Source organism: Argopecten irradians, chromosome 16 (assembly GCF_041381155.1).
Source record: "Argopecten irradians isolate NY chromosome 16, Ai_NY, whole genome shotgun sequence".
NCBI classification, from domain to species: Eukaryota; Metazoa; Mollusca; class Bivalvia; order Pectinida; family Pectinidae; genus Argopecten; species Argopecten irradians.
This window is the reverse complement of record NC_091149.1, coordinates 22679890-22703842: the sequence shown is the minus strand read 5'-3', so window position 1 is coordinate 22703842 and position 23953 is coordinate 22679890. Positions and strand designations below refer to the sequence as shown.

The 23953-nt window shown below is 36.8% G+C and overlaps 1 protein-coding gene across 6 annotated transcripts in view; it reads right to left on the bottom strand.

Annotated features, from left to right (window-relative positions):
• LOC138310490 (neurobeachin-like protein 1) overlaps window positions 1-21344 on the bottom strand; it is an 81398-nt gene extending 60054 nt beyond the window's left edge. For 3 of the 6 annotated variants that reach the window (XR_011206437.1, XM_069251725.1, XM_069251728.1), the window contains exons 1-17: window positions 21063-21344; window positions 19035-19126; window positions 16023-16184; window positions 10778-10859; window positions 8754-8872; window positions 7849-7922; window positions 7317-7399; window positions 5965-6144; window positions 4565-4673; window positions 4198-4304; window positions 3725-3808; window positions 3075-3173; window positions 2319-2562; window positions 1688-1791; window positions 1145-1246; window positions 791-927; window positions 248-380 (exon numbers count right to left, since the gene is read on the bottom strand). Coding sequence is in view for 5 of the 6 variants with exons in the window: in XM_069251725.1 (XP_069107826.1) it covers window positions 248-380; window positions 791-927; window positions 1145-1246; window positions 1688-1791; window positions 2319-2562; window positions 3075-3173; window positions 3725-3808; window positions 4198-4304; window positions 4565-4673; window positions 5965-6144; window positions 7317-7399; window positions 7849-7922; window positions 8754-8872; window positions 10778-10859; window positions 16023-16184; window positions 19035-19126; window positions 21063-21122 (1971 nt within the window). In the remaining variant the exon portion in view is untranslated. Of the gene's footprint in view, window positions 1-247; window positions 381-790; window positions 928-1144; window positions 1247-1687; window positions 1792-2318; window positions 2563-3074; window positions 3174-3724; window positions 3809-4197; window positions 4305-4564; window positions 4674-5964; window positions 6145-7316; window positions 7400-7848; window positions 7923-8753; window positions 8873-10777; window positions 10860-15961; window positions 15980-16022; window positions 16185-19034; window positions 19127-21062 lie in introns of those variants that run through there. The other 3 variants (XM_069251726.1, XM_069251729.1, XM_069251730.1) reach the window with 2 other exon arrangements.
• Between the last annotated feature and the right edge of the window lie 2609 nt (window positions 21345-23953).

Genomic DNA, 23953 nt, shown 5'->3' with positions numbered 1-23953 from the left:
TCATAAACATTTTACAACTATACAGTAGAATAAAATTAATATGTACAAACTTTAGAATATGTAACACACTTTATAGGCTGTCATTTACATACCCAAAATTATCATAGCAGCCATACAATGATATACATACCCACAAATTATCATTGCTGCCACACGATAATATACAAACCCACAAATTATCATTGCGGCCACACGATAATAAACAAACCCACAAATTATCATTGCAACCATACGATATTATACAAACCCACAAATTATCACCGAGGCCGGTCTCCGTGACGATCACAGCCGAGTATTCTTTACGATTATATACAGCAATCACGATGTCAAAGTTGGGTGTCACAAACGCCTCAAATCCACAACCAGAACTGGACATAAAGCTGTAAAATACAACCATCGATATAACATTAAAAGTTTTATGATGTTAAGTAAAATTTACAGTTTGATTTTCTGTTTTGACAATTGTTTTTGAATTTGTTCTTATTTGATTACTCCACTTAAATTGATTTACTAACACATTCACAATCTTCTGAATAATCATCATGACTGGTGACTTCCTATCCTGAACTTTGACCTTTGATTCCTAAATCTATGATCACTAATTCCAACATCCTGGCTTATGACCTTTGACATCTAGATTCATTTGGTACTTTCATGCTAACCTTTGACATTTGTCCCTATGACCTTTAACATCTTGTGATACCTCCATGCTGACCTCTTTGACATTTGACCATATGACCTTAAGCATCTTGTGATACCTCCATGCTGACCTTTGACCCTATGACCTTACCTATACAGGATCCTCCTGTAGGATGTATTGTCCTGTAGGTTGAGTGGCTTCGTGTCTACAGTACTGTCCAGACACAGCCAGGTCAGAAATGAGAATCCAGGGCCGGGCCACTTACGGAACGACGGTAGGGTTATACACTACAACAAAAAATTAACCAAATAATTAGATTATTATCTCTGTAGGTCTGTGAGTGGTGTTATTTATCTCCTGAAACACTTTCAGTATCATTTTGACAAAGTCCCTGGGTGGATGTAAAGACAGTGAAAGAAACCAATGGAGTATCGGGGATGAGTTCCAATGCATTTAGATAATAAATATAGAATTCCTTAACTGACCTAAAGAGTGAATACTTACGTCCGCTGTGTCCTGGAGGTTGAAGAAATGTAAAGCGCCTTCCTTACCCTCCCTTCGTGCCATCGTAGATATAGCATGCATCAGTCGACTACAGTACGTGTTCTACAACAACAGTTAGTCAATTGTTGATATTAGATTCCAGGCGGTTATTTATGTTACAAAGAAAATACATTCTGTTTCATAAAGTTAAATTAACTTAAAATTTACACAATCATTTCAAAACATGATATGAAGTATTCTACTGTATGGAAATGTGTAAATTGACAAAAGTCATTAGCTAGTAGGCTAACCTTCTCACTCTGTCTATTGATAGAAATTATCTCCCCGACTTTAATGGGAGTTATATCAGAGTCCAGTAAAAGTCAGAGTGGTCTCCCTTACCAGACTCTGCTTGTCATTCAGTTTAAGCTCGTAAACCAGAGTGGTCTCCCTTACCAGCTTCTACCTGTCATTCAGTTTTAGCTAGTAAACCAGGGTGGTCTCTGCTACCAGCTTTTTGTTGTCATTCATATTTAGCTAGTAAACCAGAGTGGTCTCTCTTACCTGTTTTGACTCGTCATCCAGCCTTAGTAGACCTATCAGCTGTTTTAACTCCGTAGCAGTGATAGACTGAGTTCCGAGGGATTCCAGCAGGCTGATCAGGTGACCTACAAACAATGAATGGTTGGATTAGTTCAATGTCCCATGAACATCCATGATCCTTTAAGGATGTGCCAGGTTTAGGTGGCATAGGAAAGCCAATACCCAGAGAAAAACCACCGTCCACATGAGATTCTAACTCAAATTCAGAGATGGATGGCATCGGGTAATATGTTCCGCCACTGCTGCTCTCACAGTAAATGATAACATTGGAATCATCAGAAATAAAAACCTATATGATCCATATAAATCTGATGAAATGCAAAGGAATTATAAATCATCTAGTTTTAATTATAAATTGATAATTATTTTACAATAACTGTATTTCATCATTTACCAATACTTGTCTAATAATGGTAAAATGCTGTGAAAGGTCTCAGTAGATATTTAAATTGTATCATTAACGTGAGAGGTGATTTAACCAACACACAATTTTATCGAAGTACAGATATCTAAATATCTGTCAGACAGCCTTCTGGTTGATCTGCCGTTCTCTCCCCAGTACAGATCTAGAGAAATTATTTTTATATCTTACCGACAGCCTTCTGGTTGATCTGCCGTTCTCGCCCTAATACAGTTAAGATAGCGCTGATCATTCCGTCGTTACAGCAGTTCATCTTGTTGTTATGACCTCTCCCACAGAGCATGCTTAAGCTCTCCGACAGCCAAATCTGGAGGTCATGTGACTGGATATCCGGTAACCAACACAGTAACATTATGGCTGCCTGTGTGTTGTGTACGCTGAGGACTTTGTCATTGTCAAACTCATCCTCCACTACCTGATGAATACACAATAGAGAGTTTCTGTAAGGTGTAAGTAATTCTCTCTGTGCTATAAATTAAATAACTGTCATATCATTTTTTCCAACCTTGAAGTGAAGCACCTCTCCTCTCTAATCCACACAGAAATCTCTATTTACCTGTGATTGGTCAGTTGTTTTCTCCTGAACTGCCTTCATTTTTACTAACACATAGCTGAGGGGTGGATATAACGACAGTGATAGTAACTCTGAGAATAATGAGAATTGGGAAAATATCTGTTTTAAACTAAATTAAATGCTAAAAATTCAAACTGAAATATATATGTTTTAACGTTTTGAAACACTCAAACAAGATTAAATAAAGCGTTGTTAATTAATTCAGAAGTTCACAACTGGTTATAAATATAAATTAGAAATCCTATTTTTTTGTCTCTTTATTGAATTAACTGTGAGTTGGCACTATTTTATCTTTAAGTAAATATGACTTCTTGAATTTTCAAAACAAGAATGTCTGATTAATAAAGAGTTACCAGATTTAGCACGGCTTTCAGCAGCTCTATTGATGGCTGTCCAAGACTTTTCAGAGCTTCGACAAACTTGGTGTATCCAACTCTTAGATGGAACCTCTCCTAATAAAACAAACAAATCAATGTTAACAATTACAAAGTGAATTGTGACTGATGTGTCCATGTTTCACTGGTTAATTTACCCAGTTGTTCAAAAGGTGATAAGTAAAATTTTCATTTTTTATTTGCTGCAGGCTTATGGTTACATTGTCACTAAGATCAGTAAAAATGGAGTTAGCAATGCTTCAGAATCTAATGTGATTAGTCTTAATCACTCTTTGAACAACTAGGTCCAGGCCTCCAGGCCTCCATTCCTCGATACAAACATAAGTCAAAAGCAAAATTAAGTTACAAATTTTAACATATATTAAGTTACCTAAGAAGAAAAACTGTTTAGAAATAAGTCTGCAATGTTGTTTTGAGAAATCTGGCCTGATGATTTAATTATAAATCCTCAGTTATTCTGAAAATAGGACACTCTTTCTGCTATCCAATTTCAGTAAAATCAAAAAATATTCCGAATCTGTATTGATGTTACCTTTTAGTTTCTGTCCCATCGTAATTAAGTTACAAACCTAAATCTGAACAGAAACAGAAAAGTTAGTAGTACAAACCTTGGCGTTGACAGAGCCAGACAACACAGTGCTCATCACACGAAGTACAGACATCGCAAGTCTTTGGGCCTCACAACCAGTCAACTGTAAATACAGGCATTTTACAATAATTTATTTATTATTCTACCTTAACTATGTGAGAAATATTCTGGGTTTCAGTCTCTGATATTTTATACAATCACTTAATGTAAACTTAAAAGAATTAGTTTGATTAAAAAAAAACCAAGAAGAAAGTTTACAAGAAATATGATAGTCCACTCCAACTTTTACATTGAATTTGGTTGTAATCTCCTCTGGCATTCAGGAGGAGTAGCAATTTTGATAATGAAGTATAGGTCATCCAGCTGTTTCTGGTCAGATAGTGTTTTTCTTACACAATACAGACAAACCATTGATCTATTGCATGTATGTGAATTCTTATTGACAATTACACTTAATTCGACAAGTGGTAATTCTATAATTGTAGAGCTTACCGCCGTTTTCTGCAGAAGTGACACAAAGGCATCGAATGTCCCCCCGCTCACCATGATCACCTGTAGAGCACTTTTATCCTGGCACGCCAGCATCTCGTTAATGGCACCTACAACAATACAAGGGTCGTACATAATAGGTAGAGTCAGGTAAGTATGTAAAATACAATTAAAATGAACACACTTTCAAAGAATTCATTGTTATAACATAACTGATGGATCGCCCGGTGTCCTTCAGATCGCATGACAAAGCTCTGAGACTACTTCTATTGACAGAGTCATTAGGATATCAGATTCTATAACATTTTAATGACATTCTAATAAGATGTACAGCTGTCGTGCAAAATACATTCACTGTATAAGTCCCTACCTATCATAGCAATCTGCATGCGAGTTTCACTTTCATCCTCAGGCTCCATGTCGTTCTCTAGTAACACCTGCATGTAGCCTTCCATCACCTGGGATACTTCAACCTGACGCTGTGTAAACACAAGTCATATCTTGCAAACAAGTCATATCGTGTAAACACGAAGTCATATATGGTAAACAAGTCATATCGTGTAAACACAAGTCATATCGTGTAAACAGAAGTCATATCGTGTAAACACAAGGTATATCGTGTAAACATAAGTCATATCGTGTAAACACAAGTCATATCGTGTAAACACAAGTCATATCGTGTAAACACAAGTCATATAAACACAAGTCATATTGTATATACATAAGTCATATCGTGTAAACACAAGTCATATAAACACAAGTCATATCGTGTAAACACAAGTCATAGCGATGGTAAAGAACTTACAATCTATGGTTAAGTTTGTCACAGACTAATTTTTTAGATTTTTCATTTTCTATTATATAACTTACAATTTCTTGGTCAATGTTTTTTTCTCTTTCAACATCAATTTCAGCCGAAATCAACTTTGAACATCAATCTTTTATTTTCATTTCCAAAACAACTCCCACATTAGGTTGTAAAGTATATTTATTGTAATGATATCATTACACAACCAGTGAACGTTTTTAAACGTGTGATGTTTTGATGACTAGTTATCTTTTATACCTTTGTATACTTATGCTGCCTTGTCGTTTACCTGATAAAGGTTACAGGGTACACATCATACTTTTCTCCCATTCTTGACAGGGTTATCCCGCAGTTGCTAGGGAAAAGATATCTCTGTCTTTAACTGGGGCAGGGAAAAGACAACTCACACGCGCTAGACGGTGATGTCATCAATAAATGCCGCGATCATATTTACGTACATGGACGTTATATCAACTGAATTTTCACCTTTTCTCATTAAAGTATGGGAGAAAAAGAATCAAACATGGGCCTATCAGGTGGACAGGGATATCTAAAACCTCGTGAAAGATTTTGACCATCAACACTCAGCAAGCATTGGGTTGACCAGCCAAAATCTTTCACAAGGGCTGAGATATCCCTGTCCACTTGACAGGCCCATGTAAGATTCTATTAATCTTACATAATCATCAAAACATCACACAGAAAATTTCCACTGGTTGTAAAGCAATATCATTACATAAAGAAAATAACAATTTCAATTTAGGATCCATAAGTGTACATGCCTAATTGTATAGTAAATCACATAGGATGTCGTTCAACATGAAGCAATACAATATCTCATGTGACCAACATGGCTGATCTACTTGTGCTATTTCATAATAATAGTAATATATGTAAATATTATGATATATTATATCACAATATATATTATACTGTGACCTTATTGTGACGACCAACCCTACCTGATCGGGTATAGCCCCATGTATCATGTGAACCATACAGATGATTGATTTGAGGACGACTTCCTTCAGACTCAGTAGCTCCTGACGCTGTTCGTTAGTTGGACCTTGTGTCTTGTCGTATGCCAGCATCTTAAGTAGGACGTCAAGGGTAGCGGGAGTTATCACTTTTAACGCATTTGTCTGTAAAAATAAATTTTTGACTTGACATACCATATTATTATATGGCTGTGTGTTTTGCTCGCTCTTTATTGGCTGAAACTATACTTGGCACCACAATACAACATGATATCCATCAGCAAATTCTGTACTATGCATTGTGACGTCATCCCAGGTTGATATAAGATTCCAAATCCCCCCAGGTCATACCCAAATATAGAAATATTGCATTGTGACGTCATGTAAAATGACGTCACAATCACTTCACAGGTTGATATAAGATTCCAATGGGTCCATGTCGTACCCAGATATAGTGTTAAGAGAATTTCAGTGTCGTCAAATATCTATTGTGACATCATCATTCAGCGAGATGTCAGGGCGAGTAGCAGGTTAACTGGAATCAATATGACCCTGCCAATATTTGTGTCCAATTTTTCAAATAAAAAGTAAAATGTACTACATGGCGTTTTCGCTATTTCATTGATATTATCAGCCTTCATTTTTCTCTTTGAAATTATTCAACAGGACTATTGAGTATTGGGGAGAGGGGCTACACAATATCATGAAGAGGAAATACATGTACATATATACATGTAGTCAAATGATTTACATCATGTAAATGCCTTATAATAAAACAGATATCGACCTGTTTTCAGGTTGATACGGTGATTTATCAACCCTCAAAAATGAATCAATTCCTCGAGTGGATAAATCACCGTATCCATCTGAAAACAGGTCGATATTTGTATACTATCAGTGCAAATATTACATTCAAGAGAAAGAGGCCCAGAGGTCCTGTATCACAAACCTGGATTATTTATCATCTCATAAATTAAGGCTGCAGGTTGACATTAGGAATGTGATTGATCCTATAAGCAAAAGGAGAAATCTCTTGACTAATATGAGGAACCCTTTTCTTAGTGTTTAAAAAGTTCATTCCATGATGTTTCAGATCGGATCCGATACAATCTGATCTGAAGTATTTACTTATTTCTCGTAAGTATTATTCAACCAGAGAAAATTCTATGAGAAGAGGAAGAATCACATCCCTGTCAGGTTGTGTATTACATTAGATTGAGCATCTAAGGAACGTATTACTGTAGATCCAAGTTATTGGTTTGTCCATTGTCTAAGGAAGGTATATGATTTCAAAATAACAGCTGAGACTGGTCCTAGTAATAATAACAGAAACCTACCTGATCCCCACACATGATCGCCCCAAACATGTGCAGCTGTCGAAGTTTAAGGTCGGTCGTAAAATTTCCTCGTTCGCAACAATCTGCAACATTTTAGACAATCTAAATAAGTATATATCAAACCAGAATTTACCTCACAGTACCCAAAGTGGATCCAGGTGTAAAATACCTCTATTTTATTTATATAGCTGATACAGCTATAAAATGGATAGTCTTTCTAGATGATTGAGGATTGTTTGATGTTTATTGACATTGGAGAAGTTCTCCATAGATCACAACAGTACGACTGGAGTTTATCTTACCATAGAAGTAAGGGACCACCTTTACATGGACTGAAGTATATCTTACCATAGAAGTAAGGGACCACCTCCATATGGACTGAAGTATATTTTACCATAGCAGTAAGGGACCACATCCACATGGACAGAAGTATATCTTACCATAGAAGTAAGGGACCACCTCCACATGGACAGAAGTATATCTTACCATAGAAGTAAGGGACCACCTCCACATGGACAGAAGCATATCTTACCATAGAAGTAAGGGACCACCTCCACATGGAGAGAGGCAGGTCTACACTTGATTCTGCTCCTGTCCACCGTCCATCTACAGCAGAAAACACAAAGTAGAACTTAGTCTTCTGTATATTACAGAGTTATCTGCCCTTGTGTTATCTGCCCTTGTGGCTAGGTACAGATTGTTACCAGTTGTGTCATGTTCTTATGACTATAACATCATATTTCTTTGAGAAAATGTTGTAATTTCTGCTCACAAAGTCATATGACACCACAATCAATACCTGCCATCTAGGGAGATAACTGTGAAATATTGTGATATGCAAAGGTGGAAAAGAAACATGGATTTGTATGGGTTTTTTTAATTTTTGTTTTGTGACCTGTGTGTCCTTTTATAAGCCAGTGTCTCATTGGTTTTGGAGTAGAAGGAATTGTCAGTAACTGACAATTGCCTTACGTGGATTAAGAATTTATAACACAGAATATGTAGTTTCATGATAAAAATTATACTCTGTATATCTAAGGGGAAATATGAAACCTTATAATATATACTCAAGGACTTATCAATATTAGATTGTAATGAGAATAACAATGGAATAATAAATTAATACTTTGTCTTTCTTGTTTGATTTGATTGATCATTTAACATCCTATTAACAGCAAGGATAATTTAAGGATGTGCCAGGTTTATCGGTGGAGAAAATTAAGCCAGTCTGACAATACCTAGAGAAAAACCCAGACTGTAGCAACTACCCCCTCCAGGATATGAGCTTGCGACCCATGGGTGGAGGGCTTGTGGTAATTAAATTAAACCACTCGGTGACCACAACCTCCGTGTCATTTTGAAAGACTTTATGACAGCAGGTAATTAATAAGTAAGATGAAGTTTTACAAATAATAATTAGGTGTACAGGTGACCTACTCTCGTATCCGGCGACGCCATACAAAGTAGGGATCATAAAGGCACTCGAAGAAGTGTACAGTAAGTTTTACAAAGGTAGACAACTCCTCTTTTTCCTCTGTAGACAATTCTGACAACATCTGTAAGAAAACAACAAGTTTATTTGAAATTACCTTCAGGCAAGGACAGCAAATATGGGTGGTTTTTTTAAGATCAGCACATATATACAGCTATCTAAAGATGCTCTACCGCCAACAAAGCATAAATGATATTCTTCAGTTGAACAATAGTTGGTGTTTGATCGTGTATATATATGTCTAATTCACACAAAAAACAATATAAAATAATTTATTTCGCCTTTGGTGCATGCGCAATCAGTACTTCCTTCCATATAGGATATATAGTGACACAGAATTTTTTCGGGATGCAATTAATTATTTGTCATATTTTAACTTGAAGTAAAATTAAAAGCTCAAACTTTTCAATGGTGGTAATGGTGTAAAGTAAGTTACTTTTGTAACTGAAGAAAAATACTGAATCATCTGCTCCTGTTTTTGATGGTGAAAAAATACCATTTGTCAGCGGTGGAGCATCTTTAAATGATATAATGGAATTACACATGAAAGCACATGAAAAATTAATCAAAAATTCAAATCAGTACTAATTTTGCAATCTCTCCATCTCGCCCATGGCAATACTAGATGTCATCTCCACTAGTATTCATCTCACCCATAGCAATACTAAATGTTATCGCCACTAGTTTCATTTAACTACATATCTCACCTCTACTGAATCCTTCCAAAGCTAAGACAGATATCAAACAAGAAATTTTGTAAATCTTTCATTCCAAGAGCAACAAAGCTCTTTTTAAAACAATATTAGTTAATGTAGAAATTTTGCAAAATTGTAAAATCAAGAATTCACAAAAAACAAGAGGCCTAACGGTCACCAGAGTTCGGATATTGAATGAAACAAAGACACTATATATATGTATATAGGCCCTTAAAGTAGATCAGTGATTTTATAACTTTGACTTTTTAATCCTATGAAGTGTATCTGCTTCCATCAAACCTGTGATATCAGATCAAGATTTTTTGAAATTTTTGTCATTTTGACACTGTTTGGCCCCGTCCCTCTGGTCCCCAAGGGGGTCAGCGAGGACCGATATGAATGTTAAAATGTTATATGCTAAGAAAATTGAGCAGATAATGTTCATAAATGTGTTTTTCCTATATAAACTAAAGTAAACTTGACCCCCTCCCCAGGAGGTAAAGAGAGACTCTAGGGTCATATAATTCATAATATTTATAAAACAACTTAAGACCTTTCCATCCATAAAGAGTATTTTATTCTACCATTTCCAGAATTTTTGAAGATTTTTGAAGTTTTAGCCTATTTGACCCCTTTTGGCCCCGCTCTCCTGCCCCCAGGGGGTTGGCCGGGACCAATATGAATATGATGTTAAAATGTTATCTGGATCAGACTTATAATTCTAACCAAGTTTGACTCATTTCCAATGAAAATTGAGCAAAAAATTTTCATAAATATGTTTTCCCAATATAAACTATAGTAAACTTGACCCCCTCCCCAGGGGGAAACATGAGACCCCAGGGTCATATAATTCACAATTTTTGTAAAGGACTTTAAGACCTTTCTATCTGTGAAGAGTATTTGATTCTGCCACACTGTGAGTGGAGAAGAAGATTTTTGAAATTTTAGTCAATTTTACCCCTTTTGGCCCTTCCCACAGCCCCCTGGGAGGTGGGAACCATATAATTTACTTTTTGATTGGCCTTATGCCTTAGAAGGTTCGTGCAAATTTTCATTGAAATTGCTTCAGCAGTTTTGGAGAAGAAGTCAAAAATGTAAATTGTTTAAGGACATACAACGGACGACAACAGACAAAAGGCGATTAGAATAAGTCACCTGAGATTTAGTCTCTAAAAATTACCTTAATCTTTTTTAGAAAAGGAAATAGGAGGATTACATTTCAAACATACAGTTCAAAAATCATGAAAATTTTTTATAATGATAATATTCTGTACCTGTTCAATAATGGTCATGCCAATGTTGACGAGGTATTTCACAAAGCCACAAGAAGCTACCATAGGCACATTGTCACAGTTTCTGAAATAGACACACAACTCTTTATAATATTGTGGTTATAGACTCCTAACATACACTTAACCATACATGTGTATAAGATGAATTTCATTATCCGAAATCTGGAGGCCCATGGTAAATCTCAGAGATGTTTATTTGATTATTGGAGTTTTTTAACTTCTTCATTAACTATTTTGTGTATTTAATGTAAATTAACGGCCAAATTACTAATTCATTTAAATCAACTTTAAGCTATATGAGATGGGAAGGGTAACAGTTTACTGTAACAGTTCTCGACAAGACCTATTCTGTATTTGCATATTACAAAGTTATCTGCCCTTGCGAACATAATGTCATACTTTTAAGAGAAAACAGCGCAAGTTTCACTTACAAAATAATGATGTCACAACAGATACCTATCTGAAAGGGAGGTAACTCTGTAATGTGCAAAGACAGAATAATGTGTAAATTCTAAATCCAACCTAGTGGCCTGGAGTGAGTAGATATTCCTCAGTCCTAAACTAAAATCCTGTTGAGACTAGAATTACTACCAACATATAACTATAAGGCACTGTAGTATAGACTTGGCTAGTCCTATGTGTGACTTATTACCTGTGTTTAACTATAAGACACTGTAGTATAGACTTGGCTAGTCCTATGTGTGACTTATTACCTGTGTATAACTATCAGGCACTGTAGTATATATAGACTTGGCTAGTCCTATGTGTGACTTATTACCTGTATATAACTATCAGGCACTGTAGTATATATAGACTTGGCTAGTCCTATGTGTGACTTATTACCTGTATATAACTATCAGGCACTGTAGTATATATAGACTTGGCTAGTCCTGTGTGTGACTTATTACCTGTATAACTATAAGGCACTGTAGTATACACTTGGCTAGTCCTGTGTGTGACTTATTACCTGTATATAACTATCAGGCACTGTAGTATATAGACTTGGCTAGTCCTGTATGTGACTTATTACCTGTATATAACTATAAGGCACTGTACTATAGACTTGGCTAGTCCTGTGTGTGACTTATTACCTGTATATAACTATAAGGCACTGTACTATAGACTTGGCTAGTCCTGTGTGTGACTTATTACCTGTATATAACTATCAGGCACTGTAGTATATAGACTTGGCTAGTCCTGTGTGTGACTTATTACCTGTATATAACTATCAGGCACTGTAGTATATAGACTTGGCTAGTCCTGTGTGTGACTTATTACCTGTATATAACTATCAGGCACTGTAGTATATAGACTTGGCTAGTCCTATGTGTGACTTATTACCTGTATATAACTATAAGGCACTGTACTATAGACTTGGCTAGTCCTGTGTGTGACTTATTACCTGTATATAACTATCAGGCACTGTAGTATATAGACTTGGCTAGTCCTATGTGTGACTTATTACCTGTATATAACTATCAGGCACTGTAGTATATAGACTTGGCTAGTCCTATGTGTGACTTATTACCTGTGTATAACTATAAGGCACTGTAGTATATAGACTTGGCTAGTCCTATGTGTGACTTATTACCTGTGTATAACTATAAGGCACTGTAGTATATAGACTTGGCTAGTCCTATGTGTGACTTATTACCTGTATATAACTATCAGGCACTGTAGTATAGACTTGGCTAGTCCTATGTGTGACTTATTACCTGTGTATAACTATAAGGCACTGTAGTATAGACTTGACTAGTCCTATGTGTGACTTATTACCTGTGTATAACTATAAGGCACTGTAGTATAGACTTGACTAGTCCTGTGTGTGTGACTTATTACCTGTATATAACTATCAGGCACTGTAGTATATAGACTTGGCTAGTCCTATGTGTGACTTATTACCTGTGTATAACTATCAGGCACTGTAGTATATAGACTTGGCTAGTCCTATGTGTGACTTATTACCTGTGTATAACTATCAGGCACTGTATTATATAGACTTGGCTAGTCCTATGTGTGACTTATTACCTGTGTATAACTATAAGGCACTGTAGTATATAGACTTGGCTAGTCCTATGTGTGACTTATTACCTGTGTATAACTATCAGGCACTGTAGTATATAGACTTGGCTAGTCCTATGTGTGACTTATTACCTGTATATAACTATCAGGCACTGTAGTATATAGACTTGGCTAGTCCTATGTGTGACTTATTACCTGTGTATAACTATAAGGCACTGTAGTATATAGACTTGGCTAGTCCTATGTGTGACTTATTACCTGTATATAACTATCAGGCACTGTAGTATAGACTTGGCTAGTCCTATGTGTGACTTATTACCTGTGTATAACTATAAGGCACTGTAGTATAGACTTGACTAGTCCTATGTGTGACTTATTACCTGTGTATAACTATAAGGCACTGTAGTATAGACTTGACTAGTCCTGTGTGTGACTTATTACCTGTATATAACTATCAGGCACTGTAGTATATAGACTTGGCTAGTCCTATGTGTGACTTATTACCTGTGTATAACTATCAGGCACTGTAGTATATAGACTTGGCTAGTCCTATGTGTGACTTATTACCTGTGTATAACTATCAGGCACTGTAGTATATAGACTTGGCTAGTCCTATGTGTGACTTATTACCTGTGTATAACTATAAGGCACTGTAGTATAGACTTGGCTAGTCCTATGTGTGACTTATTACCTGTGTATAACTATCAGGCACTGTAGTATATAGACTTGGCTAGTCCTATGTGTGACTTATTACCTGTATATAACTATAAGCCACTGTAGTATAGACTTGGCTAGTCCTATGTGTGACTTATTACCTGTGTATAACTATAAGACACTGTAGTATAGACTTGGCTAGTCCTATGTGTGACTTATTACCTGTGTATAAATATAGCACTGTAGTATAGACGTATCTGTGACTTATTACCTGTGTATAACTATAAGCCACTGTAGTATAGACTTGGCTAGTTCTATGTGTGACTTATTACCTGTGTATAACTATAAGACACTGTAGTATAGACTTGGCTAGTCCTGTGTGTGACGTATTACCTGTATATAACTATAAGACACTGTAGTATAGACTTGGCTAGTCCTATGTGTGACTTATTACCTGTATATAACTATAAGGCACTGTAGTATATATAGACTTGGCTAGTCCTGTGTGTGACTTATTACCTGTATTTATCCTGCAACTGTCCCACATACTGACCGATAACTACTGCCGGATAAACTTGTGCTTTATCCGTCAATACGATATGCTTTATCCGTCAATACGATCACGTGAATTTGTTCCATATCTGACGGCACTTTTTCTAACTTGACCCAGAACTTGAACCTTCCGGTGAATGAAACGTCATTCAGTCCCGCTAAAACGTGACGTCACATTCACCAAAATGACGTCATTTTTACGATATCGAAAATCTCGTATGGCGGTGCCGTCTTTTTCTTGTCTCATGACAAAGGTATGTATTGTTAAGTAATTCTTTAATGGGTATTTATTGTTATTTGAGTATTTTCATTTCCTTTCAGTGATATATCACACTGAATAGAATTACGGTGACTGTTTGTGAATGCGCTTATTTATTTCTCACGGCAGTAAAAAGGAGTGCACGCTCATTCGGTTAAGTGAATGAATCTTTACCTCCGCATCAAAGAATCGTCTCGCTTCGAGCGAAACAAAGTATGGAACTGTCAATTTGATTTCGTTTTGAATGCCTTAATGGTTGCAGGATAAACAGAATACACGGTTAGTATCTTACAATACAAGGTTTATTTTGGTGCTCGACACGGAAAGCCGAGATGACTCGGCAAAGCCTCGTCATCTCGGCTTTCCTAAGTCTCGCACCAAAATAAACCTTGTATTGTAAGATACTAACCGTGTATTCTCTATATAACTATCAGGCACTGTAGTATATATAGACTTGGCTAGTCCTATGTGTGACTTATTACCTGTATATAACTATCAGGCACTGTAGTATATATAGACTTGGCTAGTCCTATGTGTGACTTATTACCTGTATATAACTATCAGGCACTGTAGTATATATAGACTTGGCTAGTCCTGTGTGTGACTTATTACCTGTATATAACTATCAGGCACTGTAGTATATAGACTTGGCTAGTCCTGTGTGTGACTTATTACCTGTATATAACTATAAGCCACTGTAGTATAGACTTGACTAGTCCAGTGTGTGACTTATTACCTGTATATAACTATAAGCCACTGTAGTATAGACTTGGCTAGTCCTATGTGTGACTTATTACCTGTATATAACTATAAGACACTGTAGTATAGACTTGGCTAGTCTTGTGTGTGACTTATTACCTGTGTATAACTATAAGACACTGTAGTATATATAGACTTGGCTAGTCCTGTGTGTGACTTATTACCTGTATATAACTATAAGACACTGTAGTATAGACTTGGCTAGTCCTGTGTGTGACTTATTACCTGTATATAACTATAAGACACTGTAGTATAAACTTGGCTAGTCCTGTGTGTGACTTATTACCTGTATATAATTATCAGGCACTGTAGTATATATAGACTTGGCTAGTCCTATGTGTGACTTATTACCTGTATATAACTATCAGGCACTGTAGTATATATAGACTTGGCTAGTCCTGTGTGTGACTTATTACCTGTATATAACTATAAGGCACTGTAGTATAGACTTGGCTAGTCCTATGTGTAACTTATTACCTGTATATAACTATCAGGCACTGTAGTATATATAGACTTGGCTAGTCCTATGTGTGACTTATTACCTGTATATAACTATCAGGCACTGTAGTATATATAGACTTGGCTAGTCCTATGTGTGACTTATTACCTGTATATAACTATCAGGCACTGTAGTATATATAGACTTGGCTAGTCCTGTGTGTGACTTATTACCTGTATATAACTATAAGGCACTGTAGTATAGACTTGGCTAGTCCTATGTGTAACTTATTACCTGTATATAACTATCAGGCACTGTAGTATAGACTTGGCTAGTTCTATGTGTGACTTATTACCTGTATATAACTATAAGCCACTGTAGTATAGACTTGGCTAGTCCTATGTGTGACTTATTACCTGTGTATAACTATCAGGCACTGTAGTATATATAGACTTGGCTAGTCTTGTGTGTGACTTATTACCTGCATATAACTATAAGGCACTGTACTATAGACTTGGCTAGTCTTGTTTGTGACTTATTACCTGCATATAACTATAAGGCACTGTAGTATAGACTTGGCTAGTTCTAAATGTGACGAATCTTTCTGTTGTACGTAGGCGTCACATGCCTGGGACAAGTGGTTCCTGAACACCTGTAGGATACCATCCGGTAATCTGGTCATGTGTGGCCCTTCATCAGAAAACCTGGTCAAAACAGACAACACAGTTACCTACAACTAAATACTGGAAAACCTGCCATCAATATTAGCTTTTTCCCTATTTCTCTTCAAAAGTTCTGTGCTCAAAATTATTGAAACAAGAGATCCCAGAGGGATCTTGGCGTCCACCAAAGAATGATCTAAGTCTGACAATAGAAAGAGGGATCTGTTCTCTGCTTTTCAAACTTTTACTACATATTACTACATATGAAATTTGAGAAAGATTCTTTCAGTACTTTTTGAGATATATAACACTAACAAACTTCAATAATCAAAATCAAAGATGGCTACCTGTCGGCCATCTTGTTGACCGATTGGTCCCAATATGCAACATGCAGGTCCTAGGAGAACCTACATATAACATTTGAGACAGATCGCTTCAGTACTTTCTGAGAAATATAGCGGTAACAAACTTCAATTATCAAAATTCAAAATGGTGGCCTGTCGGCCATCTTGTTGACCGATCGGACCCAAAATGTAATATGCATAACTAGGGACCTAAGGGAACCTGCACATGAAATTTGACACATATTTCTTCAGTACTTTCTGAGAAATAGCGGTAACAAACTTCAACTATCAAAATCCAAGATGGCGGCCATCTTGTTGACTGATCGGTCCCAAAATGAAATATGCACAACTAGGGCCCTAGGGGAACCTACATGTGAAATTTGAGAGAGATCCCTTCAGTGCTTTCTGAGAAATAGCGGTAACAAACTTTAACTATCAAAATCCAAGATGGCGGCCTGGCGGCCATCTTGTTAATGAATCGGTCCTAAAATGTAATATGCACAACTAGGGCCCTAGAGGAACCTACATGTGAAATTTGAGAGAGATCCCTTCAGTACTTTCTGAGAAATAGCGGTAACAACTTTAACTATCAAAATCCAAGATGGCGGCCTGGCGGCCATCTTGTTAACCGATCTGTCCTAAATTGCATTATGCACAACTACGGCCCTAGGGGAACCTACATATGAAATTTGAGAAAGATCTCTTCAACCCTTTCCGAGAAATAGCGGTAACAAGAAATGTTAACGGACGGAAGGACGGAAGGAAGGACGGACGGACGGAAGGACGGACCACGGACAAAAAGCGATTTGAATAGCCCACCATCTGATGATGAATCTTATCTAAAAAGTTAATTCTAGACACCAGTTTCTAAAACACATCAGTGTGGCCCCTCAAACATATCAGTGTGGCCCCTAAAACACATCAATCAGTGTGACCCCATAAAACACATCAGTGTGGCCCCTAAAACACATCAGTGTGGCCCCTGAAATGCTCAGTGTGGCCCCTAAAATACTCAGTGTGGCCCCTAAAACATATCAGTGTGACCCCATAAAACACATCAATGTGGCCCCTAAAACACATCAGTGTGGCCCCTAAAACACATCAGTGTGGCCCCTAAAACACATCAGTGTGGCCCCTAAAACACATCAGTGTGGCCCCTAAAACACATCAGCGTGGCCCCTAAAACATATCAGTGTGGCCCCTAAAATACTCAGTGTGGCCCCTAAAACACATCAGCGTGGCCCCTTAAACACATCAGTGTGGCCCCTTAAACACATCAGTGTGGCCCCTAAAACACATCAGTGTGGCCCCTAAAACACATCAGCGTGGCCCCTAAAACATATCAGTGTGGCCCCTAAAATACTCAGTGTGGCCCCTAAAACACATCAGCATGGCCCCTAAAACACATCAGTGTGGCCCCTTAATAACATCAGTGTGGCCCCTAAAACACATCAGTGTGGCCCCTAAAACAAATCAGTGTGGCCTCTAATATACATCAGTGTGGCCCCTATAACATATCACTGTGGCCCCTAAAACACATCAGTGTGGCCCCTATAACATATCAGTGTGCCCCAGAAAACACATCAGTGTGGCCCTCAAACACATCAGTGCGACCCCTAAAACACGTCAGTGTGGCCCCTAAAACACATCAGTGTGGCCCCTAAAACACATCAGTGTGGCCCCTAAAACACATCAGTGTGGCCCCTAAAACACATCAGTGTGGCCCCTAAAACACATCAGTGTGGCCCCTTAAACATATCAGTGTGGCCCCTAAAACACATCAGTGTGGCCCCTAAAACACACCAGTGTGGCCCCTAAAACACATCAGTGTGGCCCCTAAAACACACCAGTGTGGCCCCTTAAACACATCAGTGTGGCCCCTAAAACACACCAGTGTGGTCCCTTAAACACACCAGTGTGGCCCCTAAAACACACCAGTGTGGCCCCTAAAACACATCAGTGTGGCCCCTAAAACACATCAGTGTGGCCCCTAAAACACATCAGTGTGGCCCCTTAAATAACATCAGTGTGGCCCCTAAAACACATCAGTGTGGCCCCTAAAACACATCAGTGTGGCCCCTAAAACACATCAGTGTGGCCCCTAAAATAACATCAGTGTGGCCCCTAAAACACATCAGTGTGGCCCCTAAAACAAATCAGTGTGGCCTCTAATATATATCAGTGTGGCCCCTATAACATATCACTGTGGCCCCTAAAACACATCAGTATGATCCCTAAAACACATCAGTGTGGCCCCTAAAACACATCAGTGTGGCCCCTAAAACACATCAGTGTGCATGGCCCCATTTCTGTCTTTTCATATGAAAAGGTTATCTGCCCCTATAGAGAGGTATTGATAGAGACGTCATTTGTTTGTCAGAGAAAACAAAAAGAGTTTTGCTAACTATTGACTAAAACTAGTTCTAGTGATGTCTCAATTGATACCTTCCTGCACAAGAGATAACTCTGTAAAATACAAAAACAAAAAACTTTATACATTATACAACAGTACGATAGTAGGGCTATATATAAAGATAATAATACTTACACTTCGTTGAGGTGGTCAAAATCATAATCAATCAAGTTCTTATATGATTTGATGAAAATTGCCAGAAACTCTTTCAGCGTTTGGACGTCATTCTGAAAGAGACAATTTCTTAATCATTGGTTAATTACATGAAACAACTTAAAGGATCTGAAAATATCAATCAAAGTGATTGAAAGATTATTCATTAGACCCTGATAAAATTTGGTCACAGAACCCTGGTATAAAGGGGAGTTGAGTAAACTATATAGGGTTCTGCAATGTTAATGGGCCGGTATATTACTAATTAAAAAGTCTTATTAGCCTGAGCGAGGGGTATTAGTCGGCCACTCTGGCGACAGTTCTAGTTGAACTCCTGTTAGGGGAAATTTCATGAATTTATGCACTATACTTTTTAAGTAATATTTTGGAAAAGGAAAGTACTTGTTCTATAACAATAACACACAAACACACATACACCAAATTAAAACTAAAAAAAAATCAAAATCTTCTATTTTTTTTCATTTAATACATGTGTACATTAAAAAGCAACAACCAAAATATTTAAAATTTCAGTGGTTATTTAGTTAATTATATTTTATTTAGGTTTAAAGGGATGACAAAATGCATTTTTATTATTCTAATTGCATGGAATCATTTGATCATATCATGCTGCTATCATTCACATTTTTATGAATGTACAATACATCTATACCTTATATGAATTACCTTCCAAGAAAAAAATTACACAATATATTTACAATAACCAGCAAAGATTTATTATTTAAAATACTTATTGGATGCTGACGGGCAATGATTTTTTATTTGAATACATCAAAAATTTAAGTATTTTCCAATCAATTTTATCTGTTTTTCACCTGTTGCCTGATCAGAAAGAAAACCACCTGTTACAAATATCAATATACTGACTCATCTTCGTCTGGGTTTATTGACTTTATACACTACTGTAAACTTGTATCATTTTGATGACAGCTATATGATAGAGTACATAGTATGTGTGTCACTATAAAATCAGGGGCGATGAATTGGAATTGATAAAGACTATAAATAGCCATTACATGGTCTAGAAACAGATCTAGACAATTAATATATACCCAATTTTTACCTACAAAATTAAAACATTTTCTCTTTTATCTTTAGACCATTAAATAAAATTCCTTAAGTTTGTTTGGTTTTTTTTTAAAATTAGACAACAGAACTACAGTGTATGTTAATTACATGTAGCTCGCCCTCATCCTGACACCAGATTTTCACAAACAGATGCAGAAACAGTGAAAAATACACATGATTCCTGTCGTGTGCCCTGACCAGGAATCAAAAAGTCTCCAGTGTGAAAACAACAGTCATAAAATGACAGAGCCAAAGAAGCATCCTCCATCAGCTGAGTGACAAAAATCGTATTGTACTATTGAACACTACCTAAAACTTAAAACCACGCCGACCAGCTCCATTTACAGGTGTATACCTAGTGTAGTCATCTGTCATGCCTAAGACTGGTGTCAGGTTTATGATATTATAAAACCTAATTGTTCATCAAGGTTTCAATTAAAACTTTTTACTGAAATATTTTAATTTCCTTAACCAAGAAACATAGGACCACCCTATAAATACACAAGAGAAGATCATATATGTAATAATAAGGAAGAAATGAGTTTACTCATCATGCTAACATCTTTGTAAGTAAAATGATATTTTATGAGATTTTGTAACAGCATAATGTAATGTATTCCCGAAGATCATTCGAGACCGGAAATGCCAATAAAGATGCTAACATTCTTATCCTGAATGTTTTTGACGAACTTTACTAAGTTTTTAGATTCCATATTTATGCGAAGAAATTGAGCCACAAGTCTTTATCTACACTAAACCAAGCAGAGATAAATCAATTCTATATAAATAGTAGCTTATTCATCATCTTAATATTCAATGTGGTCCTTTAGGAGGTGTGGTTTTGATGCAGATGCTGAAAACAATTTGACCTGTCAATATTTTTATTAGTCCGGTCGCGCGGAAGATTTACATTTGACTTACCTTGGCAGAATAAATCATCCATAGCTGGAAGAGATTTTCCGACGTCGGTAACTCTTCCATCACTGCACCGAGATGTGCTGTAATTTAAAACAAATTTCAAGTGTCAAGTCATTTTCTTTCCAAATTTGTGCTCACAGGTAAAGATGACGGCCATGACGGTAGGTCTATTTCTATCCAACTGTTACAAATGATTTGATTGGTTGTCCGACTCCTCTCTCATAAGGCGCATATTCTGATTGGTTTCCCGATAACATTCTAAAAATAGTTCACGGCCACAGCTGGGGATTCCCTTCCGTCTTTATTTTCCCGCGAAATTTCAAACGTAGTCGAATCGGGAACCAAATCAGACTGGAGTTCGATAGTTATAGTTAATAAATTTATAATCATACAAGCCTTAAAATGGCCAATTGATTTGTAAAATAATGGAATTTAATTGATTATCAATTAAAAAAAAACATGCATTAAAAATGTTTCATAGATCTATCTCTATTTTTCATGTGTGCCCACTCCATGAAGATATGTTTCTGATCTTATCATAGTAGAAAATAGATTTCTGAATTGTTTAACATGTTTTATTTGGATAATCCGTTGAGATATTTGTAGAGCTCCTCACGGTATATTGGAAATCCCTGTAAACCAACAAAGATTTATACATCCTTGTACACGTAGTAGGTCTACCATGTAGTACGATTGATAAGTTCAAATTATATAATTCCATTAAAATGCTAGTTATCTTAACTTCAAATTAGTTTTAATTTTAGACCTTATATTCCAATGCAACCAAGTCTTCAAAATTGCATTATTTCTTTTTTAGAATAGTAATATTATGCTAGATAACTTTTACTGTGCTAGATTGCAAAATAAGCAGAGACATACATTGCAGTAGATAATCTAATTATTTTACTATCTAAATCTCTGTTATATGAAATCTTCCATTTGTTTGGTGTTGTAACCTCATTTTAGGTCATCGATATACATACTCACAGTGATACTAGATCTTCTTAATTAATACGTGGTTACTTTTATTAAGAAACCATCATTTTTTTAGGAAACGTAATAGGCTGTTACCGTAATACCACAAAATCTCTTATTTATTCAATAAGGACGAATACTGACAGGGTTGTGATGTTATCTGCGTATTGAAGACACCAGTTGATATTATTTAATTCGATCATGCTATTATTAAATGGAAATGGCATTACCATAACAAAGATCGATGTAATCATCTTGGAATAAATTAATAAAATAGTAAAAAAAGGGCAAAATAAGTGGTAAAGGTTTGGCGGCCATTCTAATTACCTTCTGCTGTATGTACTTTGCTGCCCTAGAATTATTTTAAGTCGCTGGTCGAAATTGTACCATTAGATACAGGCCCACAGGAATGTATCGAAGTATATATAGTTCTCTCAAAACTGATGTGTGTCCTTGCAACACGGTTCCATGCAAGCATGTTTTTTTCTCTGTACTTTATGAATGTATCTAAATAAACATGTTAAGTTAACTTATTGTTTTAACACACTTTTCTATTTTCTTTAAGTAACATTGTTAACTTAAAAAAATTCTTTGGGAATACGCATGTATTTGCCATCCTCGATACTCCAGGTGTAGAGATCGTAAGTGATCGGAACCCCTGGAGTATTGAGGATGCCATTTGCAGACTCAGCTATATCTTTAAGAAAGTGAAAAAGTTCACTAAATATAGCCAAGAAGACGAATGTCTTCATAAGAAGACAACAGAAGCACACCAACTTTTCCTTTTTCATAAAACTAACATATTTAGTTCTATTTTCAATACATATCATTGTCACAGTGCATACACAAAGAAACATCTCCAATGTAAAGTTCATGTGTGTCAGTTCAAGTGCATCTACTTAAAAGAACTTCTGGCTTCGAAGATAGTCTGACATTAAATAAAATTTCATCAGTTTAGAGATACAGGCCTTAATATCTGCAATTACAGTAATTCCATTGAATAATCTTTTCAGTTTTATTTAAGAGATTTTGTTATAATGACTAATGTCAAAATGTCAAAGGAATATAGTTATAAAGGGGACGGTTGTTATGAAGACATAACCAGTAAGGTCATAGGAGGACAGTTGTTATGGAGACATAACCAGTCAGGGCCATAGGAGGACAGTTGTTATGGAGACATAACCAGTCAGGGCCATAGGAGGACAGTTGTTATGGAGACATAACCAGCCAGGGTCATAGGAGGACAGTTGTTATGGAGACATAACCAGTCAGGGCCATAGGAGGACAGTTGTTATGGAGACATAACCAGCCAGGGTCAAAGGAGGACAGTTGTTATGGAGACATAACCAGTTAGGGTCATGGGGGACGATTGTTATGGAGACATAACCAGTCAGTGCCATAGGAGGACGGTTGTTATGGAGACGTGACCAGTCAGGGTCATAGGAGGACAGATGTTATGGAGACATAACCAGTCAGGGTCATAGAAGGACAGTTGTTATGGAGACATAACCAGTCAGGGTCATGGGGGACGATTGTTATGGAGACGTGACCAGTCAGGGTCAAAGGAGGACGGTTGTTATGGAGACATAACCAGTCAGGGTCATAGGAGGACAGATGTTATGGAGACATAACCAGTCAGGGTCATAGGAGGACAGATGTTATGGAGACGTGACCAGTCAGGGTCATAGGGGGATGGTTGTTATGGAGACATAACCAGTCAGAGTCAAAGGAGGACAGTTGTTATGGAGACATAACCAGTTAGGGTCATGGGGGACGATTGTTATGGAGACATAACCAGTCAGTGCCATAGGAGGACGGTTGTTATGGAGACGTGACCAGTCAGGGTCATAGGAGGACAGATGTTATGGAGACATAACCAGTCAGGGTCATAGAGGGACGGTTGTTATGGAGACATAACC